The sequence below is a fragment of the Tachysurus fulvidraco genome, chromosome 1, assembly GCF_022655615.1.
Source record: "Tachysurus fulvidraco isolate hzauxx_2018 chromosome 1, HZAU_PFXX_2.0, whole genome shotgun sequence".
Taxonomy (NCBI): Eukaryota; Metazoa; Chordata; class Actinopteri; order Siluriformes; family Bagridae; genus Tachysurus; species Tachysurus fulvidraco.
In genome coordinates this window covers 33996458-34010761 of record NC_062518.1, presented here as the reverse complement: position 1 = coordinate 34010761, position 14304 = coordinate 33996458, and the positions used below count along the sequence as shown (strand labels likewise).

At 37.9% G+C, this 14304-nt stretch overlaps 1 protein-coding gene across 1 annotated transcript in view; it reads right to left on the bottom strand.

Annotated features, from left to right (window-relative positions):
- Positions 1–350: 350 nt before the first annotated feature.
- The window catches only part of pcdh7b (protocadherin 7b), a 144406-nt gene continuing 130452 nt past the window's right edge, over positions 351–14304 (bottom strand). Inside the window, 2 exon segments of the mRNA XM_027134509.2 lie at positions 351–4679; positions 5950–5968. Coding sequence (XP_026990310.1) covers positions 4249–4679; positions 5950–5968 — 450 coding nt within the window. The 3' untranslated portion in view covers positions 351–4248.

The window sequence follows — 14304 nt, the reverse complement described above, 5'->3', positions numbered from 1 at the left end:
GCAGTGTGTAACTAATGCGCTCCATACTGCGTTATCCTATAAGACTAGAAGAGAAGAGCTGTCAGAATCAAAAAGAACAGAAGACAGCATGTCAGCTCTTTCTAGCTGTTCTAAGGGAATTACACATTATGGAAAAATTCACTACAAAAGCAGTTACTGCAAATAAGTCTCTTTTAAAGCTTTCTTTAAATAAATGTTACAAATTTGCAATAATGAGCGTATCAAAATCATTTTAAATTGCTACTACATCCGTTATGTCAGTAATCTGTTCGGAGGATGACCGAGAAAATAAATGTCTTTTTTGCCTCTTGTGTGTGAAATTAATGAACAGGAAGACAAACACGTTTATTTTTTTTTAATCGTTATATTTTAATTTCTGCAGAGACAAAAAATGACAAGCAATTTATTTACAGAAATACCTGTACAAAAGCAAAAATTAAATTAAGTAAAATAGTTCATAAATAGAGGTGGACTTCAGCGTTCAGTACATTTTGCCAGGTTCAGCTAAGCTGCGTGCATAGTGACTCCTAATAAAACAATGATTAAAACCGATCGTCAATTCTACATCAACATCCTAGTCGTAGGACAAATAGAGTATGGTTAATTTTACAAATCTCTCCACTAGGGGTGAAATGTCTGACAGCTCAAGGTTTAGTCTTAAGCTCCAAGCTGACAGAACACACACCTCGACTTGTGAGAAGCACGTGGACTATAAAACCTCCTGCTTTCAGCAATGCCGCCTTGAATCTAATCTCTGCTAAGAGTAAAAAATATTTTTTTCTAATGTGAATGATCAAAGCTTGTTGATCAAAGTTCTTATCCAACTGACATTTATTCTCTGTGTTTATCTCTATAATAATATATAACATAGTATTCTGCATGTGCACAAATTCACATATCTCTCACAGAGGTGTATGTTTTGCCAGCACACATTTCTGTATATCTGCCTTTTTTTTTTCTCCCAGTCTATTAGCGTTTAGCAAAACCACCAGCTAATCAGTTTTATGTCCCTGCTAGACAAACTTACAGTAGTTTAGCTCTTCAGTCTGCGTTGAGCTTAACTAATGCGGCATTTACTGCACCGATAATTTCATTATCCTTACTATCATGACTATGATGATCTCATTAGCAACACTTTTTTATAAGTATGTATATAAATAACGGTTTGGTCAAGTAATCATGCGGAAATTTGAACTCGGATGGATTTGTATGCTAGGAGATAGTCTAAAATGTGTACAGTTTTTACTTATCGATAGACTTGACGACATTTGACCGATCTAACATGAGGAAGTCACGAGATAAAAGCTTTGTTTCTGTGTGTGTTTCTTTTTCAGTATCGTATAAACAGGGTGCGTAAATTCCCCAGATAACACCTTTTCACCCATTTCCGTGTTTTTATACTAGTCAAAACGACGAGTCATACCAATAACGGTATAAAAAGGCACAGTTGCATATTTTGCATTCACTCTATAGATTCGTTTTGATTTTTTTTTTTTTTAATTTTTTTTTTTTTTTTTTTTTTTTTTTTTTTTTTTTTTTTTTTTACAGAAGCATTCTAAATATACAAAGTGACACTGGAAAAGATAAAGAAAAAAAATGGAATATGAAAATATGGATGAAGCTCAAATCTCAGTACAGGGTGTCTTTACCGAGTTAAAAGAAAAAAAGACAAAAACTTCATGCCGGCTGAATACGGTGTGAGATTATGTTATAAATGTGTGATTTGAGAAGTAATCTTTCTGGGATATCCATGAGAGTGTGTGAGAAAGTGACATATACTGTATATATATATAAAAAAAATGACATTTGGTCAGAAGAATGAAAACATGAAAAGCGGATTTGTGAAATGTGTGACGCTAAATAAACCTGATGAATCGTCGTAGTATACATATTTCATTTTTCATCCTTGTCAAAATGATAATCTAAGCCATACTACATGTCTGTTTATAATGTTCATTTATAACAAAAGCAAGCAATGGACCTCCGAGATCACACGGTAAGAGTTTTTTTTATCCATTTCCATTTTTTTTTTTTTTTTTGCCTTCATAGTATGTGAAGTAGAATCCCTTTAAACGTGCAATAAAAAGTACATATTTCTGTATACAGTGGATAAGCATCAGAGCACTTCTTTTAACGACAAGTAGAACACACACAGACTATAGATTCAGGCTGCGAGGAAAAAAAAAGTGCAGTCCGTTCAGACTCAATGTTCTCCATCATACAAAAGAGTAATTCCGTTGCATCTGATTATTGTCACCCAGTTTTAAAGGCAGGATTTGAGCCTTAGAAGTGTACACTCAACCACAAACTCGGGATGGATTATTGGAGCACAGGACCTTACCATGAGAACTTGTGTGTATTGGAAATGTGTACGTGTGTGTGTGTGTGTGTTTTTTCAAAGGACATCATCTAACGGCTGTTACTCTAGCCCCAGACTCTACAGTTAAAGGTGCAGGTATTTAAACCAACACAACAAAACAGATTTTCATTTTGTCTCTTCTTTACACCAAAATACCTGTTCAGGTTCGTCCTAGGACTTTGGTTTTCTATTTTTTTTTTTTGTTTGTTTCGTTTTGTTTTGCATGGCCACAAGTGCTCCTTTAGCCCAATGACATCGTAAAGAGACCTGTTTTGATTGTACAAATCTATTTCGCTGGTGGATCCTCATGCCTTCAGTGTGTTTGTGTATCGGTATTCACTGATTCGTTGCCAGAAGGTGACACAGACACGTTGCAGGCATGTCTTCTGTACTTTAGGTAGGTATGATTGTGAATGAATACTTCTACGTCCCTTGGGTTTATTGCTCAATTTAACACTCATACTTTGAGAATGTAACACAGGACCAGCCCAAGCGTGTGGTCATCGGGACCAAGTCATCTTACTCTTAATCATTACCCTACTAGTCAGTCGTTTAGCTAACAAGAGCTCCTTATAGCCGGTTAGGTCCTGTATGTGTGTGTAAGGTGCTGTGTGTACTTGTGTGCATGTGTAACTCATTGTGTGCCATACGTCACTAAGGGCTTCGCTTTCAAGTCATAGACAACAACAACAACAACAACAACAACAAAAAAAAAAAAACGGCATAGATTGTGTCAAGAACTCCTAGAGTTGCCAATGCTCATGGAATTACAGCACTAACAGGCGACCCAAGAAATATCAACAACTCCCACAATGCAGCAGTGTACAGAGAAAAGGACAGGGAGCGGTGCGTTTGGTGAGTCGACAGCTTAGGCATAAAGCAAGTGTCCCGAATATGTTTTACGTATTTATGTACAACTTGTCACCCACATGAGAGCCTGTGTGTGTGTGTGTGTGTGTGTGTGTGTGTGTGTGTGTGTGTGTGTGTGTGTGTGTGTGTGTGTGTGTGTGTTTGAAAAACAGATAGGCACACAGGTAAACTCGCTTCTTACAGTGTAAGTTCACCATTTACAGCTTGTATGCCACCGTAAAGATATCTACAGATCCATTGTAAAGGTTACAGTCACTGGAAATGTTACTAGTACATAAAGACGTGCTCCAGGTGTTTTCTGAAAGGTTTTGCTTTGCCTTCCATTGCCATTACTGATAAAGTTATGCATCGGTCTTTTACTGGATTGGCCAGTTTTGTTGTTTTTGGTGTCTCTTAGAATGTCAGGGTTGTCCAGTGTAACTAGTCCAATGCTTGGACAGATTGCATAAGTATATAATAATAAAAAAAATAATAATAATAATATTAATAATAAAAAAAATCTTCATTTCCAATCTCCTTCAGGAACATTAACATGAAATCATGAAATAAAGATGAAATAAAAAATAAAACAGCAACAGTCTTGCTTCCTGCCATCTATTTAGCAATAATTAGAAAAATTGAATGAGAAAAAAATAAGAAGAAAAAATAAGAAGAAAAGTCCTAAGAAGTATAGTCCAAGTCATTAAGGGCTAGATTTTGCATGCATGTTTATGATGAATTCTACACAACCAGGCAGCACTTTGGGAAAAAGTCAGAGGGCCCGGAATGCTAGCAGCAAAGTGACACAGGACTCATCCACCAGCATCCCTCTCTCTCCACCTCTGTCTTTCTCTCCTCCTCCTCCTCTATCTCCTCCATGCCTACAAAACTGTTATCCATGCTTTCATGTCTTTTACTCACTGCTTATATCAAACAAGCACACATTTCATGCCAGGCTTTGGCGCTAAAGAGCGTCTCTGAAAATGCCGAAGAGTCGTTGTTGGATCGGATAGTGAATCGTGACTCGTTCACTGGGACCTTCACAGGTAAACCTCACGCCTGGTGAGCGTCCCGCATTGCGTGGGTTTATATTCGCCTGTGGGTGCCAGAGGAATCTCTTCGACGGGCCGAGACGTTTCGTCGTTAGCAGAGAAGGCGGCTGAGCCGAAAGCGTCGTAGGCTGAGGAGGAGGAAGAGGAGGAGGCCATTTTCCTGTTGAGGAGATTGCGGTTGCGGTCTCCGAGCAGGTGCGAGGGCTCTCCGTTGGCGAGTGGATCGGAGCTCGTAGCTGGTTCAGCGCCGCTGCATCCAGCCGAGCTCGAGTTGAAGGTGGAGAGTTTGGGAGGGGTGGCTTTGGGCCTGCGCTCGGGTGAAGTGCGCACCGGCATCCAGCAGGCGTCTGAGTGGCCGTACTCGTCACACTCGCGCGTACACTTCCCCGTCATGGCTACATCCGGCAGGGGCCGAGAGTCTGCAAAAACACACAGAGACACACATATTTCAACTTCAATATCACTACAAGATTTGAATTGGGAAGAAGAATTTAGGATTTAGTGTGCTATGTGCCTCATGAAGCCTAAAATTACTCCGTATAATGCTTTATTACATGTTACATTTAACAGAGTGCACCAAGGTACACTGAGAAATTGGTTTCAAATTAAACATACCTAATTGTTTTTTTTTTTTCTCTGCAGCACAACAATTACTAGTTTTTGGAGCTTCATGGTAAACACATACCACATAACACAAAATGACACACACACATCAAGGCTAGAAGTCAAAAAGAAAAAAGAAAGAAAGAATAAAACATGTGAGGTGAGTTCTCTTAAAAGAACGCCATGCTTCAAAATAACGAACCAAAACAAACAAAACAAAAGAAAACGTGGGGGCAAATCATCTGTTCTGTGATTTCTACATCTAAATCAAATAGTGTCAAACTTCCATTCTAGGTCTGAATTAAAGACACCAGGCCTTTTGTGTCTGTAGGAGTGTGTGTGTGTGTGTGTGTGTGTGTGTGTGTGTGTGTGTGTGTGTGTGTGTGTGTGTGTGTTTAGGTATTTTATTTTATATATGTATTTATTTGATCAATAAGCTGACTCTACATTGTAATAACTCACACAATTGAAGTCCCAGAAAACAGGTATTGCAGAGAAAGCAGTTTTTTGAACTGAAAAAACAGCTTAATGAACTTTTGTACTTGTACATTTTCATTATCCAACTGAACAGAAACAACTTTATATAGTCACTTTACACCTATGAAAATCAGAGTGCGTTGGAAATGCTGAGTTTATGAACCATGCGTTTGTTCAGAATTAAAAAAAAACAAGAAGACTTTAGGATTTTACTTCAGAGTGAGAGTGAGTATATATTCTTTACCTGAACACTGGCATCTTATTGTGCAGCCATGTGGTCTTTTAAATGCATGAATAGATGAATAAATTCATCGGTAAAAAACACTAATAAAAGTTTTATTAGCTAACAAACGTAAGAAATAAATATAAAAATATGGACCAGCACCGGACTGCACAGGGAACTGAATGGAAGCATACAGAAAAAGCTCTTTCTTGCTGTTTCTGATTGTTGTTTAGTGCCAAAGTGCCAAAGCTTTAATGTTAAAAGTGGTTGGTCAATGACCGAATATGGGATATGATACAAGCAACAAGGGGTGAGAGCAAATCTAAAAAGAAAGCATGCTGTCTCTGGCTGAGGAGATAAAAAAAATAGTTTTAACCATGGCTTACTTTTATTGTTCTTTTTCTCCTGTAAAGAAAGAATGAGATAGAAAAATCACTGTTTGTTTCCTGCACAGTGCTTCAATCTTTGCAAAAAAAAAAAAAAGGTGCCAAATGTTTTATAGCAAAATTGAGAAGAATTTGAGACAATGTGCACAAAGAAATGTGTTGGAATTCGATTCAGAAAAGCACTGGTTAGTCACAGAAGAAAAAAGAAGAAGAAGAAGAAGAAGAAGAAGAAGAAGAAGAAGAAGAAGAAGAAGAAGAAGAAGAAATAGATAAATATGTATCACCAGCTAATACACAAATACAAGGTTTACTAACTATACGCAAAAGTGATAAAAGCATACCTAGGAAGTATTTTATTTATTTAAGTATAAATAAATATAATATAATATTTATCTAAATGAATGTTTGTATTGCATTTAATGAAGCGTATTTGTGCAAAAACAGGCCAAACCTAGTCACACACTGATACTGATTCCCTCTCTCTCTCTCTCTCTCTCTCTCTCTCTCTCTCTCTCTCTCTCTCTCTCTCTCTCTCTCTCTCTCTCTTTCACTCTGTCTCTCCCCTTTTCTTATGAATCCCTGTTCAGGTCATTTATATTAACCTTCCACACCCCTGAACATGTTCATCTGACCTTGGTGATTGTTGCTAGGCTGTTGCTCACATGCTCCCTTGTGAGATCCCATTAGCCTTTGATTCGTGATGGGTTGAGTTAGGGTTCGTCGAGGCTGACGTGAACTTTAGTACCATAGCAGGTCATTAAAGACCAGTGTGGGCACGTTTTGGTGGCTGCAGTGCTCACGCTGGGCTTACGTTAAAAGAGTCAAGCTGAATGGATGGTAGCTCTAGGGGGAGGCGTGAGGGTACGATTGATAAGCTGAGTCATGCTCGAAATCATGCTCAGTCATGCTAAGCTGATGAGTGTGTGTGATCGACAGCAAGTCGATTAAAACCAACACGGTGCCAACATTTCTAACGTCGCTACGCCCTACGGAGTAAGTTATGTAATGTGGCACTTGCGTGCATTAGAAGATGAGGTTCTAATGCTGAGCCTTTTACCACAGACCTGATAATTTTCTATCATCGTCTGGCTATAAGGTAATCCAGCGTTTTATACAGAATTAAAAAGCTTGTTCGAATACATTATCTTTTTTATAGTAATGACTACATGCAGGCTTGTATGATAGATGGACAATCTTTTTAAAATTTGAAAAATGTGTCTAATTAACGAAACCTAACGCTGTGCAGAGGAAAGTTAGAGGAAAGATATTGAGCTTTGATTTTTCTGTCTTCTTAACCCCAAGACATTGGGAAAGAAGGTGAGGAAACTTTTTACATACAACTTTAACCTGAGCTTCTGTAACAAATATTAAATAGATATAATGCATTCAATCTATAATAATAATCTGCTAATGCTGGTTTAATTGCTGAGGTATAAGAAGAATAAAACACTTCGGAATGCGTTGTTATGTGTTGTTCAGGATGGTATATCCTTAACACCACTCCATGCCAGATTGCATCACACCACCCAGTCTCTGATTATTTTCTCATAACAACATGCCCTGTCATGTTATATCCCTTAACAAAAAGTATGTTTAACATGCTGTAAAGTGCACATCATTTGAACAGACACTATAGTCAGATTTAATCCTATAATTCCAGGAATAAAAACGACGAATGATGTATCTAAGCTTGCAGCACAGATTCAATCCGGTGCAGAATTTCCTGCAGTAGTGGAGGAAGGCCAATAAGATCTCACTTTTACTTCTCCTGCTTGACACTTCACTGTCTGCTTTATAATGACCATCAGGATGAGGGTTTGTCTCCACTACACCTCTTTTTTCTCTCTCTCTCTCTCTCTCTCTCTCTCTCTCTCTCTCTCTCTCTCTCTCTCTCTCTCTCTCTCTCTCTCTCTCTCTCACACACACACACACACATACACACCCAAGCATCTGTCCTACAATTAAGCCATCAAGGCCTTGTTGCAGTTCTCAGCCTTTACCCAGAATTCTTTGCGAGCTCTCCAGGGGGCACCAAATTGCACTAAACCACTGGCTGTTGGTTAAAGTGTCAGAGTTCAGCCGGTGATCATATCACCTCAATCATTCTCTCTGACCATTTCATCCTCCAGCCAGCCCTCAACCCTCTCACAGAGCATTTCAGTTGAATTCACTCACCAGGTCTTTGAGAATTTGTTCGTGTGAATGAAACCATGGGCTAATTAATGCTTACTATGGGATCTCGGACTCAGTTTTACTATTAGAACTCGGCAGGAAGTTATGGATCAAGTGTTATAGGTTGATATGCATAGTACACTTGATGCAGCAATTGAACACATTTGATTACACGTATAAATGCATGTGGGATTCAATCCAGATGAGAGACGCATGACCAGGTTTAAATGGGGTCAAAGAAATGGCATGTAATTGAATGTGAATTTATTAGAGCTGCTTACTGACTACAAACTATCAATGTCTTCACATCTGAATGTGAATGTCTAAAGGAGGATGATTAATCTCAACCTTTTGGATTTAATCTCAGCTAAAGAGAGGCATTCACTTTCGCTTTAAAAAGACGAGATCCAACGTATACAGACGAGGCCAACGTATTAATTTCTTCTATCTTTTTTTTTTTTCACTCGGCTAAGAGATCCAGTCACTGCAACAAAACCATCTGGCCACATTCAAGCCAATGGAAAACAGTGACAGATTTGAACGATCAGGCAGTAACGCATGATATACTGTAGTAAATTTGGGAAAGAAAAGTTCATTGGTGTGTTCTATCTATACTTAATCTGCATCAGGTAGAAATTACAGCAGAAATGTTTTTGTCTGTTCGTTTTATTGCCCAGGTACAGAACACACAGATAATACTATTTAAACTGTTGGCCATTGCATGGCTAAGGGCCATGTAATTGTAATTTTTATCATCTACGACTTTCTTTCCTTTCATTATATGCATATTATGTTCAGAATTTAAATCATCAATCAAATAAGCACCATAAACCTGAACAAATCCAATAGTCTATGTGTATTACCTCAGCTCGAAACGTGTATAATTAAATCAGTAATGTGTATTCGATCTGGCATCAACTGTAAATGTGCCCTCTCTTTGTAAAGATGCTGAATAGGGCTAAGAGTCCAAATGGGATCTGGCTGATTAGTATTGTATAAATACTGCAGAGGGCTAACAAGGTCAAGAGCACTCCTCATTCATCTGTATTATTACACACAGAGACGCATAGACACAAACACACACTTAAAGGTCATATCTGTGAAGGAAAATGCATGTGTGGGGCTGACACTCTCACTTCTCTCTAGGCTTTTTCCAAATCCCACTGACTCGAAATCTGAACCTCCAGTCAGTTTGAAGACTGCAGGCTGACTGCAGAGAGGCTTCGGAGGAGTTCAACAAATGGGGCCACACACACGGGACGGAAATGCTAGCGGCTCGGCGTTGTACTGACTGTCGTGCAGCATAGTGGGCTTTTCTGCCAGCAGGGGCTCAGTGCATAATGTGTGCCATTTTCCAGCAAGTCCCTTTGAATACATTCAAAAGAGGCATAAACTTCAAGCCGCCAGAACGATTGAGAATGAGGGATGAAGGATGGGGTGCAGCGGAAGAAATGGTACTGAGCTATTCTGCAAGTTAATTACATACGGACAAAAGTGGATTCTTGGGCACAGTCAGTTCCCTGCTGTTGGGCGACTGGTGACTGCTGGGTCGTATGTAGGCTAAAACGCTAGAAGTGACTGACAGCAAGATTTGGAAGAATATAGAATGCATATATGTTTGTGTTTGTGTGTGTGTCTGTGTGTGTGTACCTTAATGAAAGTTAAAGGAATAGAAAGAGGCACTGTGTGTGTTTTCTTGACTGTAATATCAGCCTTTTTCCTGCTGAGAATAGCTGAACTCAACAGTCTGGTGTTTTGATCTGCATTTTCTGGATAGGAAACACTACTCTAGCAAATGCTGACCCCTCTGTCCAGTCTGTGCTTGTATGTGTGTGTTTGTGTGTGTGTGGGTGGGTGTCTGTGTTTCAGAGCAAGACAGGAAGTGTTTACATGTACCTTTAACTTGGCACTCTGCTGAAAATCTGTTTACACGTATATAACATAATCGGAACCAAGCTGTAATACACACAGGGTGGGATTTAGTGCTAATGTAATAAATGTGAATGTTATAAAAATGATAAATATGTGAATCATATCACAGTGTAATACAAATCAAATTTTATTTTAGCATGTATTTTGATTAAACTGCTTGCTTTGTTATTATTATTTTTTTTTTACTGCACGTACAAAAGAAAGATATGGACCTTTCCTGAGCTAACAAATTATTTTAAGCTCTTAAAATATACAACATGAAATTTCATTAACTGTGTGTCATTATATGGGATGTGTAGGTAGAGAATGTTGTGACTAAATAGACAAATTCTTCTTCTATTTAACGGATTATACCCACATCCATCTGTCAAACAGAAATTTAATTAGCATTGGCCTCAATCAGTTTACTCCATAATGTTATTTTGATTCCAATTAAGCCATCAGTCAAATCATTAATGGATTAACAGTCAGCATATAAACACAGCTACTGAGTAACAGTGATGCACACCAGCATGGCTACCAACCAAAACACACACACACAGACACACAAACAAACGCACACAATCTTGAATATTCCTCCAAGCCTCAAAAGAAATTGCATAAAAATAACCACAGACTCACTTTTTTAATTGCCTGCAAAAGTTTCACATGCTGCCTGCCCTCCTCTTTCACAATAAAAAGCTTATGCGACTGTCTATATTTTCCTCCTCTCACAATCTAATCTAGATTCCGAACCTTTCTTTTTCCTTTAACAAACTAATGAACATCACATTCTCCCTTTTTAACAGGTCATTAACTTGCCTGTCTTGGGACACTTCACATGGTTCCCATTTTGCCAGAAAACAGAGACCAGGGAGCCACTCGTCCTTCTATCAACCCCCCTTTTTTTTTGTTCTGAGAGCAGCTACAAAGCTTCAAAAAATCTCTTTAATAGGTTGTAGTGTTATAAAGTGCTTAGCAATTCTTAATGCAAACAAAATGCTGTAGTAAAAGGATTCTATTAAGAGTGTAGTGGTAATAATACATTATCTTTTATTATGCCCGTCTATCATATGGACATATTAGACAGAACAGGAAAGAAGGAATAAAGAGAGAGATTTCCTTATGTCGGTTTTGTCGTATTTGATTGGTTTGCACTGGGCTGAATTAGCTGACTGATTATTGGCCATAATGAGGATCTAGCCTTATACTCGGCTATTTGTAGAAGCCTTGTAGCATTTTAAATAGGAATGGGAATTATCCAAGTCCCCTACACACACACACACACACACACACACACACACACACACACACACACACACACACACACACACACACACACACACACAGTCTCCCTCTTCTTAACAACTGGTTACATGCATACTGTATACATATAAAATTAGCTTAATAAATTGTAAAACAATATTAATAGTGCTCTCCACAAGTACATCCTACTGTAAGTCCCCAAGGGTCTATTATCTGTAGGCTGGAGGTTTATGATTATTTATGTCTGTGATTTATTTTCATAACATTACAGTTGTACTATCAACTATAATCATAATTATTATTTAGCTTCTATGGTTGTAATCAATAATTATTTACATGAATGAAATCAATAAAGGTTAATAATTATGGTTAGAAATAATGTTAAGTACCATTTGAAAAAAAATTGTATTTGAATTTGAATGCTAATGTGATACAAAGACATCTTTTATTTGAATGAATTTAAAATGGTCTGTTGTATTTATGATATATTTTTATTAATATTTTTTAACACTACTTGGAGTATTTGGCTGTTAACATTTTGTTACACAAATGCAGTTTAAAAGTCTGTTTACTTAATAAAGTAAGAGCAATATACTGTACTTCAGTCGTTTGTTTTCCGTTTGCAATTGCGAAACCTTTTTAGCAGCGCAAATGTTAACATGTTAGTTGAGGGATAGTGCTGAATGAAAAGAAGGATACTATGAGGATAGTAAGACGAAAAGAGGCGAATCGAGCGTTGACCTGGTTTGCTTCAGTAGACTCAGTGTCCAGCTGCATATGCTTTCAGAAGTCTCGCATCAGTAAACCTGGGCAACAGTGTAAAACATCCCATCCTAACACAATGAAACACATCACATGAACAAGAGCCATGACCGATATGGTGCAGTAAGCATGCGACTGACCTCACTTTGTCTTGTCTTTTTGTCTTTTTTCCTCTTTCATGTTCAAAATAGAGTTCATGGTTTGGAGGCACATGCTTTGTTGTTGTCACTATTTTTGTGCTTAAACTATGTCTGCTCACTGTCACTATCTGCTCCATGCTCTTATTTATTTATTTATCTATCTATCTATCTATCTATCTATCTATCTATCTATCTATCTATCTATCTATCTATCTATCTATCTATCTATCTATCTATCTATCTATCTATCTATCTATCTATCTGTTTGTTTGTTTGTTTAAAAAAACTTTATATGCTTTTACAAACGTATTATTTATTATTTTATTATTTCTTTCTTTTATGTGACTAAAGTTCATAATTACAACTTATTATGGGTATTTTTAGTATTTGTATATTATTATTATTATTATTATTATTATTATTATTATTATTATTATTATTATTATTATATACCTACTGCCCACTTTAATAGGAACACCGGTAAAGATGCTCATTTACTCAGTTATCTAATCATCCAATATAATCAATGGATAAACTTCTGCGGACACAGAACAAGAGCTTCAGTTCATGTTCTCATCAAACACCAGAATGAAGAAAATGTGTGATCTCTCCGACTTTAACCATGGCATGGCTATTGGTAGCAGATGGGCTGGATTGAGTATTTCAGGAACAGATGATCTCCTGGGATTTTCACACACACACACACACACACACACACACACACACACACACACACACACACACACACACACACACACACACACACACACACACACACACACACACACACACACACACACCAGTCTCTAGAGATCACATAACAAACACACAAACAAACAGAATGAGAGAGCAACAGTTCTGTGAAAACACCTTGTTGATAAGAGAGGTCAGAGGAAAATAGCCAAAGTAGGTTTTTGGCCTTCAGGAAGACTACAGTGATACACTCATAGTAGACTGTAGTGAGCGGAATAACCTCTCAGCATGCACAAAACAATGAACCTTGAGGTGGGGGACAACGGCCGAACAGCAGAAGACCACACTGGATTCCTGTGCTGTCAGCCAATAACAACAGTCTTCAGCTGTCTAGTATCTGTTCTACTAATAGCCTCAGATTCTTATTCTTGGGTGACAGTAGAGGAACCTGAAGAAGTCTTCTGCTATTCTAGCTCACCAGCCGCATGATTTGATGACTTGATGAATTCTGAGATTCTTTTCTGTTCATTACAGATGTAAAGGGTCTTTGTTTTACTATAATAGCTATGCATAGCAACCAGCCTGATCATTTCATCTTATCTCCGTCAACCAAGGTGTTTGACCCTGCAGACCCTGCTCTCACAGGATGTTTTTTCCTTCACACCATTTTGTGTAAACAATGTTGGACTGTGTGTATAAGGAGATCAGCAACAGAAAAACTCAGAAAAGCAGAAAAACTCAAACCAGCCCTTCTGGTACACACATCCCTGCCACCGTTATAGTCACAGAAATAGCAGTTTCCCCATTCTGATATTTGATGTCCACATGAAGCTCTAGACCTGTATTTCCTGAATTGTGCTCCTGCCACATGACTGTCTAATTGGATAACAGCAGAAATACAGATGCAGGTGTATAGGTGTTCCTATTAAAGTGGACTGAATAAATGCTTAATTTATTTAAACTTAGATTATTACCAGTCCTTGGTTAGTAAATTTTCCTAGTGCTGATCAACAGGAAGGCTATCTATCTATCTATCTATCTATCTATCTATCTATCTATCTATCTATCTATCTATCTATCTATCTATCTATCTATCTATCTATCTATCTATCTATCTATCTATCTATCTATCTATCTATCATTGATATAGCATTTTATAAAGCCACATACTATATTTCGGTCTGTTCATACATCCCAGGCTCCTGTTCATGTGCAAAACGCATCAGCAGCATTTTAAATGAACCATATTACAGCAAAAAAGCTCCTGCAGATCCTTTAGGCTGCTGAATAGGTAGCGATGGTCCTTTATGATGGTGAACAGCACTTGAGGAAATAATTAGTGTACGGTTAGACCACTCCAACTGTGATTAATTGAGGGGAGATTAGCTAGCATAATTTCATTCTGGTGATG